Source organism: Osmerus mordax, chromosome 6, assembly GCF_038355195.1.
Source record: "Osmerus mordax isolate fOsmMor3 chromosome 6, fOsmMor3.pri, whole genome shotgun sequence".
Classification (NCBI taxonomy): Eukaryota; Metazoa; Chordata; class Actinopteri; order Osmeriformes; family Osmeridae; genus Osmerus; species Osmerus mordax.
Window position 1 is genome coordinate 1,483,051 of NC_090055.1, and position 20,941 is coordinate 1,503,991.

At 49.3% G+C, this 20,941-nt stretch overlaps 2 protein-coding genes across 3 annotated transcripts; both read right to left on the reverse strand.

The window, feature by feature from the left end:
• Positions 1–140: 140 nt before the first annotated feature.
• Positions 141–6,982, reverse strand: khdc4 (KH domain containing 4, pre-mRNA splicing factor). 2 transcript variants are annotated; one of them, XM_067238724.1, is made up of 14 exons: positions 6,850–6,982; positions 6,236–6,413; positions 5,767–5,895; positions 5,465–5,544; positions 5,034–5,086; positions 4,459–4,634; positions 4,108–4,319; positions 3,876–3,936; positions 3,685–3,742; positions 3,288–3,517; positions 3,030–3,173; positions 2,509–2,618; positions 2,289–2,374; positions 141–1,071 (listed from the first exon to the last, which is right to left on the reverse strand). In XM_067238724.1, the coding sequence occupies exons 1-14, from the start codon at positions 6,876–6,878 to the stop codon at positions 827–829; spliced, it is 1,791 nt and encodes a 596-aa protein (XP_067094825.1). In that variant the 5' UTR covers positions 6,879–6,982; the 3' UTR covers positions 141–826. The 2 variants fall into 2 exon arrangements, 1 of the variants encoding a protein (XP_067094825.1); XR_010876794.1 differs by having other exon boundaries at positions 1,013–1,071; positions 2,509–2,590.
• Positions 6,983–16,455: 9,473 nt separating this feature from the next.
• Positions 16,456–17,615, reverse strand: uts2r3 (urotensin-2 receptor 3). The gene has a single exon (XM_067238615.1). It carries the CDS (start codon positions 17,613–17,615, stop codon positions 16,458–16,460), a length of 1,158 nt encoding a protein of 385 aa, XP_067094716.1. The 3' UTR covers positions 16,456–16,457.
• Between the last annotated feature and the right edge of the window lie 3,326 nt (positions 17,616–20,941).

The following is a 20,941-nucleotide window of genomic DNA, read 5'->3' on the forward strand; positions in this document are numbered from 1 at the left end:
TGTGCATGTCAAACTTGATTATTAGTGTATAGTTAATTATTTCAATGTACAGTGTTCAATCATTCATTCTCCAGTGTATAATGTTCCATCACACTGTCTTGGTGTCGTCTCATGACATTTTTGGAAGACAGAAACTCTCACACGGTAATAAATAAAGTTTATTTCACAAAAGCATTGAGAATAGTTCTGAGTCGGTCGTCGTACAGAGAAGCCAAAAAGGCCTATTGGTAAGATCTGTGCTACAAGGGGAAAACAGAGTGCAAGTCTCGTTCTGAAAAGTAAAATAAAGGTGGAGAGATGAAGACAGAAAAAGTGTGGAAACTATGACCCTATCTGTTTAACGTGGTGTACATTTCCTTTACAGCAGCTATTTGTTAAGCTAGTAAATCTGAAGGGAGACACATACTGAAATTATTCACAATGGGTGTCCACTTAGCTTGTACACACCTAGGGGATCATACCGCTTTGCACACTTAAACCCAAACCATATGCACACATCCCAAACACTGACATGCTTCCCTGTTTCTCAGTCTTTCCTCTTTATAAAGAGTCTGTACAGGTCATTCACAACACACCCCTTCACTGCTGAGCACAAGACAACGGGATCAAAGTGAATCCACTTCATTAGAAAAAGGGACTGTCCAATTGGAGCAGCTACAGTTTGGCAAGGCGTATTAGGGGGTGGAGCTTGTTTGATCCTGCATCCACAGCAGGGGGCGGGGGGTCTGGGGGAGGGGCTTTATGGTGGGGGAGGGGCTTTATGGTGGGGGAGGGGCTTTATGGTGGGGGAGGGGCTTTATGGTGGGGGAGAGCATTAGCTCCAGTCTCAGGGAGCCATCCAGAATGGCATGTGTGGCTGATGCTGCTGCTGATGCTGCTGTTGTGTTTTGGCTCGTGGGGGAGGAGGAGGGGGGCACCGGTACCCCAGCGTCCAGCCTGGAGAGGCAGGGGGAGGGGGGCCCCCGGGGTTACCTGCCCCCGAGAGTTTGGGGGTGGAGTGATCCTCCTCTTCGTCCGAGGAGTCACCAGCGTATGCCACAAGGCCCGCCTTCATGCGCTTCACTGAGGGCTCTGCAGGGAGGGGAGGGGGAGGGGCAGAGAGAGGGGGAGGGGAGGGGGAGGCGTGGGGCAGAGAGAGGGGGAGGGGGAGAAAGGGGGACAGGGAGATTCGGGAGAGACAAGGAAAAAAGACAACCACAGACCGACAGAGACAGAAAGACAGACAGGAGAGAGCACAGCAACCAGCACAGCAACCAGCACACGTTTCAAAGAACGACCGTCAATAATCAATAGTCAATAACACATTTTCAGGGAGAGATAAACAGTTAATGGACAGCATTGTGTTGGCAGCAGCAGTGAGTTAATTAAAGGAGTGAAGGAGGGGCATGGGTCAGCGGCAGCCATTGGTCGGTGGGGAGAGGTGGCGGAAGAACCATCCAATCATGAGGCGGGTCCAGAGAAGAGCCGTGCCCCACCCACCAATCAGCATCCAGTATCCCCCAAGAGACACATGAAAGAGAAGAAAAACACAGAGAAGGAGAGAAAACACAAAAAAGAGAGAGTCTTGTTAGTGAGAGGTGGCGTAGGCCAAACAGACACTCCAGTCTGATGACGTCATCAGAGAGGGGGGGGTACAGGGGGGGGGGGGGGGGGGGCAGTCCGACCCCCAAAATAACCCTGAGCCTTGACACATCTGAACTGATAAAGGAAATATGGGGACATAGGCAAGACTGATGTGCCTTTCGGCTCTAGTGCTCACACCTTTCCAACTCTGTGAGATCTGCACTTGTGCCCACGGTTAAGAGGGCTGTCTGTTCAGAACGTTTGAAAACCTAACTGTCAGTTAAGCGAGAGATCCATTCCTCCTGCTGCTGGAGCTGTACTAGTGTTCACGTGAAGATAACATGCCATTCTGCATGCAAATTCTTTCTTTTTGAAACATGGCATGAGAAGACTGTGATGTTTGATGCGGAAGACATTTGAAAGCTGCGGCTGCAGCCCAGACAGCCAGTGCTGAGCTCTACTCATGATCATACTGTGGATCCATGGGCCAGGTCCACCTCTACCTCACATCCTACATCACACGGGGTAGAGAGGGCAGGAGAGGGCAGGAGAGGGCAGCGTGCTGCCTGACCGGGGGGTAGGTAGACAGAGGGGAGGTGGGGGCTGGAGGGTGTGGGGGGCTGGGTACGGGACAGACATCGTCCCATGCCAGAAAGGGTTGGGCGGGGGGTGGGGTGAGTGGACCTGGGCTGGGGTCAGAGGCGTCCCGGGGGTGAAGCCCTTACCCAGGGGGCCATGAAGAGGCCTCCTCTCCTCCGCCGCGGGCCGCACTCCTCCGTTCATGGGCATGGGCGGGGGCATTAGCTGCCTACTGTGGAGCAACAGACAGAGAGGGTCGGTCAGGTCAGACGTCACCAGACACAGCTCTCACAGAGGGGCGGAGGAAGTGACCTCAGAGGGTCGGAGGAAGCGACCTCCGTTCCCCCGTCAGGAGTCAGCACGTACCTGTCCCTCTCCCTCGGTGGGCTGGAGGAACTCTGGGGCGGGGGTCCTGAGGCCTCTGGGGTGGCCACGGGGAAGCCTGCACCTAAATTAGTCATATGAATGGGTCCATGCTATGAGCAGAAAAACACACAGGCGTATTAGCAGACATCCTTTCCTATGTAAGCCCTCACCTGCTATAAATAGATGTGTATGGAGACTTTGTAACTGTAGAAACAATGTGGTCTGCCATACGATCCCACAGAAAAAGACATGCCGTGTTTTGAATTTCACAAGATGCGGAAACACCTACTTGTCTGTTTTTCCCACATTGTACTTTGACACGCATACCAGCGAGATACGAGGCTCATATTTTTGTTTTAGACATGTCTAATACATGCAAAACCATCAAGTTAGGTATGCACACTGGTGGGGAAACGGGATTAGGTAGTTCCAACAAACAAGTAGTATAAATGTTAGCTACGAAAATATTCAATATATGGAAAAAGGGGGGGGGGGGGGGGGAAAGAGAGAGAGATGGTCACCTGGTATCCCAGAAGGCCGCTGTCTGCCTCATCTGGAATCTCCTCTGTGAAGCGTCTCTTCTGCGGTTGATTGGCTGAGAGGACAGGAGGCGGGGCTTTAGGCAGAGCAGCAGCAGCTGGGGGGAAGGGAGCTGGAGGAAGAGCCTGGAGAGAGGCACACAAGCGCGTCATGGAACACACACACACACACACACACACACACACACACACACACACACAAAGTTCCTCCCTGCAGGGACTGCAGTATTACAGCCTTACCTGAGGCATGGAGACCGGGGCGGGGGGGAGGGAGTACTGAGAACCTAGAGGAGGGACACCTGTGGGGGCACCAGGGGGTATGGGAGGGGGGACTGTGTAGGGGGGTGGGACAGGTTGGGGCTGGGGTTGGGGTGGGGGCACAGGCATGGGGTAGCCTGGCTGGAACCCCGCAGGGGGGTAGTACTGGGGCTGGGGGGGCATCCCGTTCACCACCGGGGGCTGGATGAAGCCTGGGGGAGGAGGGGGGGGGCGAGAGGAAGGAAGCACATGTCAGCGTACATCCAGCAGCGTAGAGAATCCTTTGCTTGCCCATCGTAAACTGCGCCCCCCACCCTCAGTGCACTCTGAATGAGGAGAACATGGAGGGCAGGTAGGAGACACAGCCAGGCCTCTGTACCTTGAGTAGGCATCATGGAAGTCATCTGGTTTAGGAAGCGGGAGTATTCTGCATGGACCTGGAGAGAGGGGTGGGGAGACCGACAGAGGAAGAGGGGAAGAGAGTGGAGGATTCAGGTTGTTTACCGTTTTATCTTTGAGGCAGGTTCTATTGAGAAACCCTTTTGAAAATGCTTGATGACAGATACTTACTGTCTGCAGGAGGTTTTCACACAAGATCTTGGCTGCTGCAAGACCCTCTGGTTTGGGATGACTGGTTGGAGACAGGAGCAGACACAGAAAGGATTGAGGTATACATCATCACACATCCTGGTACAGCCTCCAACCACATTTCTATTTCTCAATCTGACCCGACACAGTCCTAAGCATCTAGTCTCCACATGGGTTCAAATCCCTGCACTTTTTTCGAAAGCCAAGCGCTCACCTGATATAGATGTACATGGGTTCGAAGGCCTCTCGTCCAGAGGCAGGCTCCAGGCAGCCAGAGCCGCGGCCCCGCAGGAACACTTTGGCTCCAGTCTCCATCTGGATGTGCTGCAGGTAGGAGCAGCAGGGGCCCTCCACCCTGTCCTTCACAGTGAAGCCCTGGATGGCGTGTTCCAGACCCACAAACAGCTTGTCCTGCACATAGTGCATCTGCAGGTAGGGAGCGAGGGAGGGATGGAGAAAGAAACAGACCAGAAAAGTTTTTTTAAAAGTCTAACAAAACGTATCCCAGAGGCGTTGCCGGCATCGCGGAGGATCTCCTGTGCGTGTGCCGTGATGAGGCTCTCACCCCAGACTGGAAGTGAGGCTTGTGGTGTGTCATGGGGGGCAGTGATGGGGGCGGGGGGTTCTGGTGGTGGTAGATGACGGTGGCGGGGCTGTAGGAGGAGGACAGGGCGGTGGAGGTTGCCGTGGCAGCCTTCACCACACCGTTGGTGATGATCTCCTTGATCCTGTTCACCGCTCCTGGGAAGAGGAGAACAGCGGCACGTTACCCTGGTTACAGAGCTCTGTAAACACTATGTACATTCTAAGACTATTATACTACTATTATAATTGTTTTTTATTGATATCTATGATATCTCCTATTGATGACATTGTTGTTGTTACTTTGATGCGTTTTAATGTGTCTACATGTTGGGCGCCGCACAACAAACTCAGAGGACATTAAAGGGTTCTACTTCTTCTACTGCGTGAACTCACAGACCCACAGCAGAGTCACATGACCCACAGCAGAGTCACATGACCCACAGCAGAGTCACATGACCCACAGCAGAGTCACATGACCCACAGCAGAGTCACATGATCCCACACTAAGATTGAGGAACAGCAATAGCTAAAGGACGAAGGAGAGGAGGTACTGACTGTCCACCAGCTCCCTGGTCTGGCCCTGGACATGCAGGTAGAGGGGCCTGTCCCTGAGGAGAAGCAGAGAGGACACCACCGTCACAGATCACACAGGCTTTACTGTACACACTGTACATACAGCTCAGGATCTGCTGTTTAGATACAAGTAACACACTGTGTACATACACAGGCTGTCACTCATACACCCGCACACACGATACCTACACTACACAGGCTGTCATCTACCAACCAATATCTGCTGTATTCCTGGGTGATCTATATTCCTGGGTGATCTGTATTCCTGGGTGATCTGTATTCCTGGGTGATCTGTATTCCTGGGTGATCTGTATTCCTGGGTGATCTGTAACACCTTGAAGCTTCTGAAAGGCCAGTGGAGGCAGAGTTGTGCCTGTGATCAGTGGTGATCGTCTGATTGAGGAGATACTCACCCTGGTAACGCTTTGCCCTTCTCTTCTGAAGCCATGTAGCGCCCCCTGGTGGAGACGGCAGCGCCGCTAACTCTGCTGATCTGCACGGCAGTGGCGACAGAACGTAAACATACAGTTACACACACTTTTACACGTTTGAATTAGAAAATACAGTTTTTGCCTTCACATCGCTGACTGATGAAACGTTTTTTTTTTTTTTTTTTTTTTAAGAGAAAGAAGCAATATATAACAGCAATATATAACAGCGATGCTATCTCGTTTTAAGTTATTTAAGTTAGATGAATCATCTTTGGAGGACAGACCTCATCCTGTGTCTGTCCTCGGGTCAGCAGGTTTCTGCAGGCGAGAGGGACATCGTTGATTTCGACCTCTGCCACCACCAAGTCATCCTTTGCTTTCATGGGCATCTGAGGCTTCCCCATACCGACAACCTGAAGGATGGAGAGATAGATGGAGAGAGATAGATGGAGAGAGGGAGAGATAGATGGAGAGAGATAGATGGAGAGAGGGAGAGATAGATGGAGAGAGGGAGAGATAGATGGAGAGAGAGGGAGAGAGATGGAGAGAGGGAGATAAATGGGAGAGAAGTGGATGGGTTACAGCGTAGGATTGAGGGAGGCAATGGTAGGAGGAAAGATATGGCTTTTGTTTTAACAGCCTCACAGCACCCATCACAGGACAAGACAATTCTACCAATCATAGGTGTTGCTTACGCATAGGAGGTAAGAGCTACGATGTTAAGACCATCGATGTTGTGACTCGAGGTCTTACCTTGTCAGGAGGACCAGAGCTTCCTATCTGAGAGGGCTTCAGTTTCCCCTTGGCCACCAGCATGGCGTTGATCTTTGCAGCCACCGCAGCGGCGGCATCCAGAGCCCCGGTAGGCGCTGCCTCCGCTTCTCCCATCCCCCCTGAACCCGGCCCGGGCTGGTCCCATTTACTACGGCGACTTGGAACAGAGGAGAGAGAGGGGATTTTATCACTTGTTGTCGTTACACTGAGCTAAAATCCCATCTAGGTCGCATATAAATGATGGGTGGTAACGTTAGACTTGAAACGAGTAGCTAGCCTAAGTTAGCTACTAGTAGCTAGCTAGTAGTATCCAACTATTTGATTAACTTAATAGCTAGACTAGCTAGTTACGGGAGGTATCGTAGGTAAGCTATATCAGTAATAAGGTTACACTGAGCATTGACATCACTTGGACAAATACATTTTACTAGATAGCTTACATTAGTAGTGTGGCAGTAAATGGGTAGCTAGCGTTAACCCTTGTTATTACAACAACACTCCGCCATTATATGCGCTGCTGCAGCTGCAAGCTAGTGTTACCCACTACCCTATCTTTATCAGTTGCATTCTTAAGACATCATTTTATCCCTCACCCGCCGTTTTGTGTGCCACCAAATGACATCAATATCCTGTTTATAGTTAGTTAGTAGGTTATATTGGAAGTAAATGCGCTGGAAACTCCACCCGTCAACCGAAAAAAGCTCGATCAGACTGGTGTTGTGGAATATTTTGCTTATGACATTGTGTTATTTCCGTTTCCGGGTTTGTGGCAGGAAAAGGGGACGGTGTTGTGAATACTTTCGCATCCTTTGTATTGCAGTCATCAAAAGGCTATCTCTCAAGTCCATAATCAGAGCATATTTATTTCCATTTAATTATTATCAAATCTATGGAGGATATTTCAACAAGTTTGAAAACGTATTTGGAAGAAAATTTCACTTTTTGAAAAGTTATGTATAAGTTATATTTGCCCTGAAATTACAACTGGGTATTCCTAGCCCGTTAGCCCGTTTGTCCACTAGACTTGTATTTACGTGAGTCATTTTGAATTTGCATCCACCAATCTCTGTAGCCTATGATATTGATGTGATATCAAATATTGATGGTTATACCGGCCGCCAAGGATGACTAGGACCTTTAGTACCGAGAAGTGGCGCCGAGGGGCGCTCAACACCAATGTTAATGCCTCTGTAAGAGCATCTGCAACACGCACCAATTAAAGAAGCAGAGAACCTGCTCCTTTCGCCTACCTGCCACCCAGGTGAATTCTCAGAGGTGGTACATAGCGTCCACGATGTCGGTTTAAACTTTCCATACCTCTAGAAAGGACCACGTGAATTCTGGTGTCTGTGTCTCGTTCTACATTGTGGCTGAATCAACAGGTAAGATCTCTCATTTGTCATTTTCATCATCACAATGTCTTTGCACGTGCAGCGTGTGGGGTGATGTAAATGTCGCATTGTTTGAATGTGATACTGCTCCTGCATCATGGCCACAACGCGCTAACTGCTGCGCAAATGGGCAGCGTAGCCTTGTCAACTCTGCTTGGGTTATAATGACTGTAATTGTTATAGGCCATTCCACTCCTTAAGAAAAACATGGACATGTCATTGATGACTTTGCTTTGTAAGTAAAGGCCGTTATGTAGCTTGATTTTAATTCAAATTATGTAATTTAGTACGATTTGATATTTGGCTAGGCTTGGCTTAAATTAACTGAAATGTGCATACTGTGTCAGAAGATGCCATACTGGTAATTGTTTGTTCATTTCTTAGCTGTAGGTCTGTTGGTCTCACAAGTTCTCTCATGGCCAAGTTCAGGTGAGAGAAACTCATGAGACTAAATGACTTAAGAGAGTATTTAATAGCTATCCATGCCAACTAGCTACAACCAGTGATGACTGCATGTTTTCCCACCGTCAGTCCCAGGCCAGACCCAGAGCTGTCCTCTGGTCCTGGGGCCTCATCATGAATACCCCTGGGCTAAGAACATGCAGTGAAAAAGCCTAATAGAGAAACAGAACCTTTGGCCATAGGCTCCCAGGTCCTGCTAGTGAACAGGGTTACTAAGAGGCACTCAGGCAGATACAGGTGTACAGTTACTGGCCACACAGGTGCACGGAGGTACAGCAGAGAGGTGCTGGTTACTGTGGAAGGTGAGAACGTTGGGGGTGGGGGGGGGGGGGGTGCACCTCAGCAGACTAGAATTGCCTCCTTTACCTGCCTCCTTGGACTCTCACATTCACGGTGCCTGAGGTACTAGTGATCTCCAACTAACTAGAAAACCCAGACTACACCACAAACCCCGATAAAATCCTCAGTCCAAATGAAAAATTGGTCCTATCGTGTCTGACAGTTAGGCGTGTTGGAAAGCACTCACGGTCGCAGTAGGTTGTTGATATAATTATCTGTTAGTAGTTCAGTAGTTAAGATTTGCCTTGTGTTGGTGTTGACAGAGGGTGAAGTGAGGCCTACTCTGACGGTGGAGCCGTTTGACGGGCAGGTGTACGCTCAGGACACTGTCACCCTGACGTGTCAGTTACCTGGCCACCCAGGCTGGACTTTGTTCTGGTACAAAGACAGGCAGGAGACAACACCTGTCCAGGTCAGTCCTACAGAGACAGGGACACCTGTCCAGGTCAGTCCTACAGAGACAGGAACACCTGTCCAGGTCAGTCCTACAGAGACAGGAACACCTGTCCAGGTCAGTCCTACAGAGACAGGAACACCTGTCCAGGTCAGTCCTACAGATACAGGAACACCTGTCCAGGTCAGTCCTAGAGAGACAGGAACACCTGTCCAGGTCAGTCCTAGAGAGACAGGAGCACCTGTCCAGGTCAGTCCTACAGAGACAGGAACACCTGTCCAGGTCAGTCCTACAGAGACAGGAGCACCTGTCCAGGTCAGTCCTACAGAGACAGGGACACCTGTCCAGGTCAGTCCTACAGAGACAGGAACACCTGTCCAGGTCAGTCCTACAGAGACAGGGACACCTGTCCAGGTCAGTCCTACAGAGACAGGGACACCTGTCCAGGTCAGTCCTAGAGAGACAGGAACACCTGTCCAGGTCAGTCCTACAGAGACAGGAACACCTGTCCAGGTCAGTCCTAGAGAGACAGGAACACCTGTCCAGGTCAGTCCTAGAGAGACAGGAACACCTGTCCAGGTCAGTCCTACAGAGACAGGAACACCTGTCCAGGTCAGTCCTACAGAGACAGGAACACCTGTCCAGGTCAGTCCTACAGAGACAGGAACACCTGTCCAGGTCAGTCCTACAGAGACAGGGACACCTGTCCAGGTCAGTCCTACAGAGACAGGGACACCTGTCCAGGTCAGTCCTACAGAGACAGGAACACCTGTCCAGGTCAGTCCTACAGAGACAGGAACACCTGTCCAGGTCAGTCCTACAGAGACAGGGACACCTGTCCAGGTCAGTCCTACAGAGACAGGGACACCTGTCCAGGTCAGTCCTACAGAGACAGGGACACCTGTCCAGGTCAGTCCTAGAGAGACAGGAACACCTGTCCAGGTCAGTCCTACAGAGACAGGAACACCTGTCCAGGTCAGTCCTAGAGAGACAGGAACACCTGTCCAGGTCAGTCCTAGAGAGACAGGAACACCTGTCCAGGTCAGTCCTACAGAGACAGGAACACCTGTCCAGGTCAGTCCTACAGAGACAGGAACACCTGTCCAGGTCAGTCCTACAGAGACAGGAACACCTGTCCAGGTCAGTCCTACAGAGACAGGGACACCTGTCCAGGTCAGTCCTACAGAGACAGGGACACCTGTCCAGGTCAGTCCTACAGAGACAGGAACACCTGTCCAGGTCAGTCCTACAGAGACAGGAACACCTGTCCAGGTCAGTCCTACAGAGACAGGGACACCTGTCCAGGTCAGTCCTACAGAGACAGGGAGGTGTCTGCTGTAGACTTGGCACTTCTGGTTTATAAAAGTAACATGCATGATTGACATTCCTTAAGAATGATAATGGATTTCAGACCAATGATTTTGACCACAAAATAAATGCTCTTTTGAATTAAACACAGGTTAATTACCATAAGGCAAATAAAGAATCGCAGTTCCATGAACGTGAAGGTCACAGGTACGTGGATGTGTGTGTGTGTGTGTGGATGTGGATGTGTGTGTGGATGTGGATGTGTGTGTGTGTGTGTGTGGCGCAGGTACGAGACTGTGCTGGAGGGGAAAGCATTGCGGTCTACAGACTGTGGAGGAGCTCTCTCTCACACACAGGCCAGTACTGGTGCCGAGCAGGAAGGGGAAAGCCTGTCCACTTCACTGAGTACAGTGAGCCAGTTTTCGTGAGTGTCATCGGTGAGGGCATGAGATCACGATGGACAGCAACCAGGAATACGTCATGCTTTTGTGCTCAGGAGGAGTTACCTTTTAATTCCTTTGATGGGTTCTTCTTCCCAGAACTCTTCACCTCCGTGACTCTCGTGGCGTCTCCGTCCCGCGTGGTCAAAGAGGGCGGGGCACTGAACCTCACCTGCCAGGCCGTAGTTAACGACCCGTACCACGGTCACAACGACTGGCTGCCCATGGTTGTCAAGTTTTCCTTCCTGCAGAATGGTCGGCCTGTTGGCCAGGAGTCCGACATGATGATGTACTCCATCGCGAGGACCCAAACCAGCCATGCAGGCAGCTACAGCTGTGTGGCCAGAGTAGGCAAGGTCAGGGAGAGGAGCCCAGACACACTCATCAGCCTGGACAGTGAGTAAACAGTCAGTCAGTCACAACTGCCGGTTTCTCGTTAGTTGACGTCCGTAGAGAGGGAAACACCTAGTCCTAAAGAGAAATGTATCCTCAGGTTTTTCTTTTTGAGGAGGTAGCTGTGCGCTGCCTTGTGGGTTGAGAGTAGTTTGTTGTGTCGTGTCCTGGAGCGTGTTGTCAGACGAGTCTCTGACCTCTTTGCTCCTCAGACCTTACGCTCCATCTGGTCATCTGCTTTGGGAGCGTTCTCCTCGTCTCTGTGGCCCCGTTGGCGTTTCTCCTCAGGCGTTATGGACCCAGACGTAAGTGGCAGGTGTGAGCAGCCTCGATCGCTGACCTCTCTGAACCTCTGTTGTGCTTGTTGGTTCTCACAGTGTGGAGGCTCCGACGCTGGAGACAGGAGGAAGAGATGCGGCGCGGAGAGTCGAGTGCAACGCAGCAGCCAGGAGAGGGGGTGACGTGGTGTTAGCATGTGAGGCTCAGTCCATCTGCTTCCTGCTGTGGGCTTCTTCTTCTACACCTTTGGGGATTTAGTTTTTAACCACCAGGCGGCACTACAGTGCTGTTCTTAGCATCAAGTTGACTTTGAAATAAAATGATCACTCAGCTAGAAGGGATTTTCCGACTCATCCAGTCATGAAGTGATATATAAAGTTGTGTGTTGGTACGGAATTGATGCCGATGGGTTCATGTTCATTTGAGGTTTGGAAGCATTTGTTGTGTAGATTACCTTCTCTTAGACGAGCTCCTCTGTAACTCACATGAGCTAAGTTGTCACGAGGGTCAGGGGTCAGGGGAGCCTTGACGCCCGACTTGACCGGGATGATTGTTAATGGTCAGTGTGCTGAGAAGGTGCGACAGGCAGGGAAGCGTGGAAAGAGAGAGAAGCAGTTTGATGAGGGAGGGAGGGAGGCAGGGAGAGGAGGGAGGGGGGAGGGAGGGAGGGAGGGAGGGAGAGGAGGGAGGCAGAGAGGGAGGGAGGGAGGGAGGAAGGAAGGGGAGAGGAGGGAGGGAGAGAGGGGAGGGAGGGGGGCGGGAGGGAGGGAGGGAGAGGGGGGAGGGAGGGAGGGGGGGAGCAATGCAGACATGGCATATTTACTGTCTTCTCTAGTAAGAGCCCATGTGCGAACTGCAGTGCGTATGTAGGTTTATGTAACCTCCGGCCTTCAAGGCACAAAAGCCTAGGACTTGCCTGATCCTGGCGGCTGACACGGAAGTGTGAAGATGGGCGATGTGGCGGGGAGGATGGAGCCTCACGTCGGGGGTGCCATGAGGTGAACAAAGACACACTGTCTGTTGCCAGATTTGAATGTTTGCTGTCAAACCAGCGATTACGAGTGGGGGATTTGGAGCATGTTTTCTTTGCGCCGTGTTCTCCATGTTTGTGGGTTGTGTTGACCTCAGGCAGAGCCTTTGATCCTGTGGTCACGGTATTAAACAGTGATATAAGTAACGATGTGTGAGATGTTTTGGCCTTCATGTTAACGGCGCCACAGAGTCTCTCCTGGACTTGTGTGATGATACTCTCATCTTGGGTTAGGGTTAGTAATGTTAGTACAGGGGTTGGGTTAGTAATGTCTTGGGGTTAGTAAAGATTTTTTGTGACCAGAACGGCTCTGTCTTTTTTGATCAAACCAATACGATGTCAAATGGGGAGAAAAAGGACAGAGGCAAAGAAGAGAAGATGAGAGGAAGAGAGAGTGATTGAGAGAGGGAAAACAGATGGGAAGATTGAATTTTGGAGGAGTGAAAGAGGAGGAGTACAAGAGGAATCTTTTTTTTGTGTGGATGTCTGGAGAGAAAGGGAGCCTCTCATACACCTCACAGCTTGAACTTGGCCCGGGCTGCGGCCTAGTCTCGTCTGCAGAGCAGGGGCCTTTCCTGAGCAGCCTGCCCAGGGGAGGGGCACCTGCTTCAGCCACAAACACTGGTTGAGAGGAGGTTCTAGAGGGTGAAGGGGGGCAGTTGGATGGAAAGACACTCAGAGGTTCCAGGAAACGGTCTTGTGCTGGATTTATGAAACGCTCAGGTAACAGAGAGCGAAAGAAAGAAAATATTTGTCTTCTCGCCCTCCCCGTGGACGAGAAGAGACGAGGAGGACAGCGGCCATCTCGGGGCGAGAGGTTTCTGCGGAGCAGGAGGACAGACGTTATGGTTGGAGCAGTTCTGCCGGCGCTGGTAACTACCAACACAAACGCACAGTTTATGGATTGGCCAGCCTGTCGACTGAGACAATATTTTCCACCGGTTTGGTTGGGTTGGACAAACACAACGTGTTTGAAGTTTATCAAACACTCAGTCACCCCAGCAGACCTGAGGGAGAACTTAATCATTTGATGTATGGAGTATTAGAATATACAGACACGTCCTCACCCCAGCCCAGGATGCGGCCAACACTTGACACTTAACTGCCACCGCTTTTAATATTCCCACTGCTGCAAAATGTCTTTTTTGGATGAGCTGCATCTTTACATAAGTTCAGCCCTCCATCTTCTGTCATTTTGGTATGGGCTACGGCTCCAAAACACACCAAACCACCAAGACAACCGTCACTTTCTGCGGCACACAGATGTTTGTTCTATCTCAGCTAGCTAGATGCCTGGCCCCTTGTCTGCAAATGTTCCCTGCTCGCTGCTGCAGAACGCACAGTTGACTGAGAGTGTGTGTGTGTGTGTGTGTGTGTGTTGCATCAACCTAAACAGCAGAGGCGCCCCCCTGCTGTGTGGCCGCCCAGAGCGCCGGGTAGTAACTGGAGGGAACGTTTCGCTCCGAGGTAGCCCAGGTAAATGGAAACACATGGAGCCGTGGTCTCAAGGCTGCAGATTCAGAGACGGGGTGGGCAGAAAGGGCTCGCGTGCCTCTGGTGCACGGGCCTCGTGTCTGCCGTAGGAGAAGCCTACCTACGCCCAGGACAGAAATAGCTTATTGTCCATCCGATGGCCCAGTTGATGTTCCTCTCCTGGGTGTTCACCTCTTACCACCACGATGAGATGTTGTGATTTATTTGTATTTTGGTGGTGGACATTCTCTTGTGGTAACGCCATGATTTACAGAACCTTTAATGTCCCAACTAGATTTGGATATTGGTGTGTGTCCGTGATAATACACTGCAGCGGGGTGGTCAGATGGCTGAGCGGTTAGGGAATTGGGCTATTAATCAAAAGGTTGCCGGTTCGATCCCCGGCCGTGCAAAATGATGTTGTGTCCTTGGGAAAGGCACTTCACCCTACTTGCCTCGGAGGGGGAATGTCCCTGTACTTACTGTAAGTCGCTCTGGATAAGAGCGTCTGCTAAATGACTAAATGTAAATGTTTATAACCCCGTTATGTGACCTTACTGGACAGAGAGAAACGTAATTCAGAAATGGAATTTCTGACCTTGTCCTGAACCTGGCCTTTTACCTTTTGACACTGACTCATTGACTCATAAAATAACTTGACTTTATGTAAGAGGAGATGTGGATTGTAGGAACAAGTTTTTTGTCTCCTCAATGCAAACGTGACAGTAGACACAGCCATCAGCAATCCGGCACAGAAATCTTTGTCTCTCTAAGTATTTTGTTGTTAGGGCAGTTCACTGCTGTATTAGATTGAGATAGTTAGGCAGGAAAGGAAGACCTGCAGGAAATGTCCCAGGCCAGAATTGAACCCGGGTCCTTCAGTAAGGCCTCAGCCCATATGGTACACGCTCTACCCACCGGGGTGCCCCAAGGAAAGTTTATACCGTGTCCCACACAGAACCTGCTTACTCTGAAGGTTTTCCATTATTCTGAATCCTATCGCCCCTATTTTCATCGTTTTCCTTTATGCACCTTTCACCTCTGCCGTATTTCTGAGCGAAACCCCCCTCCCCCCTTAGCCCCCCTCAAAACCAAACGGCCACACTCTCCCCGCCGTCCCCACAAGTCAACTTCACTCCTCTCTGTCAAACAACAATATTTGCTCCTCTGCGTCAGAGACCAGCAGGGTCCTTGATACAGTACAGTACAGCCTTTGAGCCAGACCGAGACACAGACCGAGACACAGACCGAGACACAGACCGAGACACAGACCGAGACACAGACCGAGACACAGACCGAGACACAGACAGACGGCTGGGGAATACCTGCGCTGAAGCACAGACATGCTGACACAAACACACAAATATAAGTATGCAACGCAAACTGTTGGATTTTTTCCACTCTGCACTTTCTTTGAAGAGATTGCCCTCTTCTTTCTGTTCCTCTCTCCTTTTATCTGCATCAGCTTTTTTTCTTCTTCATCTATTCCTCTGGTATCGCTCTCTCCGATCCTCCATAGCCGCCTGCCCCTCTCTCTCTGTCTCTCTCTCTCTCTGTCTCTGTCTCTCTCTGTCTCTCTGTCTCTCTCTCTCTGTCTCTCTCTGTCTCTCTCTCTCTCTCTCTCTGTCTCTCTCTGTCTCTCTCTGTCTCTCTCTGTCTCTCTCTCTCTAACCCTGGACACCTGTGTTTGTAATCACCATGTTCAGTTACACTTTGTTCACCTCTGAGAGATCAGAAGGAACATCCTCTCACATCTCATGGGAGGAAAGAGCTCTTCACACACTCAAGTAGAAAAAAAAACGTCTTTATTCAAGGTTATATATATATTTTTATATTATGTAACATTATAGACATCAAACAAGGTATAAACAGCGTTGTCATTGAGGCCATGCAGAACACTGCATAGTTCATAACTAAATCAATCCCAGAACTCAACATGCAGGTAGTGATAATAAAAACGTCTGTTGTTTTAAAGCTTTGGGGGGCCAATGTGAGGATCACTCTACCCCTCATTATTCACTGTGTCAACAAACAGCTTTCTGCAAAAAATCTCAAACATGTCTCAACCAGAGATGACCAGCAAACATTTTCTTTGATGATATTCCAAACTGTAATAGAGAAAGCAGAATGCTTGTATATGCTTAAGCCCCTAAATTCTAAAATAACATACAAACTTGGATCCCCTGTTGTTAAACTAGTCAAGTTTCTCCTCATTTATCCAGTGTCCAAAGTCTGATATGAATTTCATTTCAAACTCTGTACATTCGGTAAAGTAACTGAAATTTTATTTTGAATTGATGAAAAGTAAAAAAATAACAAATTTTGGTCAGTACTTTGGTCAGTCAATTGAATTCACTACCAGTAGCTTTATAGTCCTATTAGGATAACTGTTGCTGGTCTGTTATTACCACGGGGCAGACAATGATTTTGGAGAGATTGTCCTTCCGCTATCAGAAGTCCAATAAAGCAAATCCATTTCCAATTTCTTAACAGGAAATATGGTCCCCTCACAAACATGAGTACAAAGTGCTATCATTGGGATGGTCAGTGCCACGGCCAAGTAACAACTCTAGAAAACTGTCTTTGGTGTTCCAGTACACACACACACACACACACACACACACTGCCTTTGTGAAAAAGCCGATCCAACACGCACGTGCTCACGCACACGCGTGCACACAAAACACGCTCTCTACTGTAGCGGGCTAGTCTTGCGGCAGAGCTGATTTGCTGAGTTCTGCGTCTGTCGGTTCCGTCTGCGTTTACCGGTGAGCAGCGTGTAGAAGAACGGGTTGACGCACGAATTCCCGTACGTCAGCCCTGTCAGGATGCGGTTCACCGTCACCTGGGTTCCCACCGGTATCGTCCGCAGGATGTCCGGCTGGTAGAGGGGGAGCAGCTGCCAGATCCAGAAGGGGAGGAAACATGCCCAGAAGGCCAGAACGATCCCCAGGATGAGCAGCAGGACCTTGGGCCTGGGTGCTCGGGGAGGGTGGGCCGTGCTCCCACTGGCCCAGGCAGGCCTGGTCTGGGACACCCAGTAGAGCCGGCCCAGAGTCGCATACAGAGCCCCGATGGCCAGCCCGGGGCCAAGGATACTGGTACAAAACAGCACGGTGAGATAAGCTTTGGAGCTCTGCTCGTCCCAAGCTGGCACACACAGCTGGCCCTCCTGGTTCTCCCCGTCCTCCAGGTGCAGGGTGATCATCATGGGCAGGCTGAGGGCCACGGCCAGGCCCCAGGCCAGCCCCACACGCAGCAGGCCTGACGAGTTGGACGAGGAGGTGTGGAGAGGGCGCGCCACGGCTCGGTAGCGGTCCAGGCTCATGGCGGTGAGGGTGAAGATGGATGCGTGCATGGTGAGCAGGTCCAGGCTCAGGAGGAGACGACAGCCGGGCTCCCCGAACGCCCAATCGGACGCCAGGCTGTCGTACACGATGAAGGGAGTCGTGAAGAGGTAGAGGAGGTCGGCCAAGGCCAGGCTCAGCACCTGCAGGTGGAGGGACGAGGAGGAGGAGGTGGGAGAGGAGGAAGGAGATAGGGAGGGGGAGGAGGAGGAGCTGGCCAGACAGGAGGGTAACGGGAGTCTGACTGCCAGACAGCAGGCTGGAACTGCCGCTGCAGTGTGTCTCCTCCTTCCAGTCCTGCGATGGAGGAGGAGCCCCAGGGTGTACAGGTTCCCTGCGATGCCCAGGAGGGAGAGCAGGGACAGGAGGGAGCAGAACAGAGCGGTGGAGGCCAGGCTGGGAGATGGAGAGATGGACGGGGAAGAGGAGGGGACTGAGGCGTTGGGGAGGAAGGCGAAGGTGTATGGAGAGGGACTTGGAGGTGGAGAGGCAGTTGTTTCCATGTTATTATGTCAGGTCTGAGGCGTTTCTCAAGCTGTGGGGACTTGTGTGAATGTCCAAGAAACTAAGTATTTGTCTTAATTGATTAGGCAGGCTAAATATGGTAGGGAGAGAGAGAGAGGAATGAAGGAAGAAATAAGGTGGGGAGAAAGGGAAGGGTCAAAACGTGAATATTCATGTCCATAATTCTTAAAGCCTGCATTCAGCTGAGTTGATCAGCAGCGCAGAGAATATATAGGTCTAGTGACTGGAGCTGCAGACTTATCTCTGAAACCGTTCATTATTAAATGAAGTAGGCCTAACCGTTAATAATGATAAATAGTCATCAACGCAGTTATTCATGTGCTGCCTACAGTGACTTCAGTCATAATTGGATTTTTGGAACGGCTGAACCTGACCTAAAGTCTCAAAACAGAGAAGGTTTGCTCGCGGTAGGGAAGCAATTTCATGGCGGCAAAAAAGGTTTGAACGAACTATAGCATACAAACACTGTTTTACGTGTGCATGAAGTTTAGGTGACATGAACGCTGACTCTTATTTGGGCTGTCTAGATTTATGTACTCGCACACTCGTGCGCACCGGGTCACGAGACTGTGGAGACTCGAGCATCACGCTGTCACCACATTTCTAAAGCAACAGAACATATTCCTCACTGGTTTATGAAATTCCACAGACTTCTCTTGCTGATGCAGTTCACAGCCTTTGAAAAATAGAAAAAAGAGGCAGACCTTAGGGAGACATAATGTCCACACGCTGTATCCACAGCCTATTGGCCAGTGCCGTTCATTTCTAGGAATCTTTTTTAGGAATTCTCAACGGGAATCAATAGGCCTATAGGCAAATCCGTTCAACACAACTGAGCCTTTTCACAGCTAGAGCCTTGTATCAAGTTCGTCCCATCTTGACGTTTCGTTGTCATGATGACGGGTTGTTGTAATTTCATCTGTCGGGGACATCAAAGCGGACACAGGAGGTAAAATTGTGGCGTGCAGAAGAAACGTAGGCTACATGACACATGGTGACCCGCCCGGTGCCAAGGTTAAGAGCTACTGTTGAACTGTAGACGGGCAGCCGAACCCCCGTTGTGGCACGCGCCCCGCCGGGTTTAACGTGTCTCTTTAAATAACATATTTGTTAGGCTATATCTCTTAAACACGCTTATTTCATTAATACTGTTGTTATATCAATGGCATTTTTGTTTTTAATTCGTTGGCTAGTTTCTACGAAGTGTTAGGCTAAGTTGGACATAATAAATCGTGTTTTGTCATTGAGCCTAAAATATTTGCCCACAAATTATAGAACCACATTTTCCACTGAGAATAATCAGATATTTTGTCTTAACTATTTGTAATCAAAATGTAACTTTTAATGTAGCCTATGCTAGTTGCTTATTGCCTACTAGATTTAATTGTTTCATTTAATTACATAAATAGCCTAAAAGGTCGTCTTAAAATTCGACAGACATTACGGCAATTTTGACATGCAGGTCAAGTCGTTAGTTTAGTTAATATTTGATATTCATGAGCCTTTTAAATGGCTCCCTTCCATACGCCTGGACACCATAGCCTATCATGAAACATGCCAGGTTCATCTAATTAATTTAAAAGGGTGTCTCTTTACCTTAGAAAATGCTAATTCCAGGTGTAGCAATAGGTGATAATCCATGAAATTTTCACGTGGCAAAACATTTTTCCGAGTTGAAAATCATCAAATATCTTGATTGTTGCTCGGCTACGAAAAATGTCTATTCCCTCGGCTCTTTCATTCGCATTTCACAGAAGCAGCAGGTTAGCGTGTGCGACAAGCCTGTTGCATGCTACACAAACTTCAGCAGATCTCTTCTGTTCCTCCTGCCAATGTGCTTCTCTTCTCGTCGCTCCTGTGTCTGATGTGTCTACGGAACAGCGGGAGAGGAGGGTCGAGGATACTTGTCTGGTGAAGAGAGTAAGGGGAGGGGGGTTCCTTCGCTCGTCTGTGGAATTGGATATTGTGTGCTGAGATCTTTTTTATTTCACTAGATTTGTTTTCTTTGATAACCTCTTTCGTTTCTAATAAACTTCATACTTTGAAGTTGCCTACTTCATATTGTAATAACCCTCTAGGGGCTATTTCGATATCTAATGTATAAGTAGTGTAAATAAGTATATTTACACTTAAAGCGGAATTTATCATGGGAAGGGCACAGCAATTGTCGTCCTATACATTGTTTTGATAAATATTTCAGTTCAGATATTGTGCGTTTTCAAAATGATCTGCTATTTTCCGTGAGTTTGCAGTCTTTGCATTAAGTTAAAGTTTGAATGATCAGTGTTTGTACAAGCAAGTAGAATGTTGGATCTTGGACAGATTATTAGATATACAGTAATCAATTCAATACTTGTTGATCTTGATCCAGGTCTATATAAATTTACTGGAAAAGTGTCACTCAAAACGAAAAAGATTTGACCATAAATGGTCCCTGCTCCCCATAACCTAGTCAAAGTTGGAGAGCAGGGAGTGTGATGTATTACCCTAAGGTCTTATGATGAAAACCTCTCATTTATCAGGATAGGACTGCACTGCTGAATGTTGTGGTTTGTGATACCAAGCAGGGGGGAATTCGTTTGGGATAAAATTATAATTTCATTGAAGTGACTCAAAATCATTGGAGGGGTGAAGACAAACAATTCCTATTGCAGTGCAGATGTAAATTGTTCAAGAGAATAACTTTATGGTTTAGATGGATTTATGTTATATAATTATAACAATCTACTGAGGTTGGTTCTATACCTCTTCCAGTAAAACAAAGACCCATGCAGTTGGATGTGGGCTTTCTAGTGGAATTTTCACCCATGTGTTTCTGTAATCATGTAGTCAATCTGCTTGATTGGGACCAAATCTATCATGCTTGCACCAGTTCCTGTAGGCAGAGCATACTGGCTGCTTCCAGTAAGACTGTGGGAGTGACTCACGTGCCAGACCGGTGGGAAGGAGGTACAGAGAGTTGGACAGACGGGCTGACACGCCAGCGAGACGTCGTTATTTGCTGTCATTTCGTGGAGCGTTGCAATTACTAACGTTGTCCCTACAACTTCGACCCAACGTCAATACCACATCTACTGACCCTGTCTCTCTCTGTCTCTCTCTCTCTCTCAGGTTTATACTGTGATGGGATGTACAGAATGAGTTATTGAAGATCAATTGCGTCAGTTTTAATACTCCAACATTTTTCCATGTTAGTGGGAGACCCACAAAGAGTTGCTATGCCGATGGGTCGTTTCAGCAATCACAGTAACAGAGTGAGTTACGTCTGGCCACATCTGCTATGCAGGAATGGAACCCACAACCT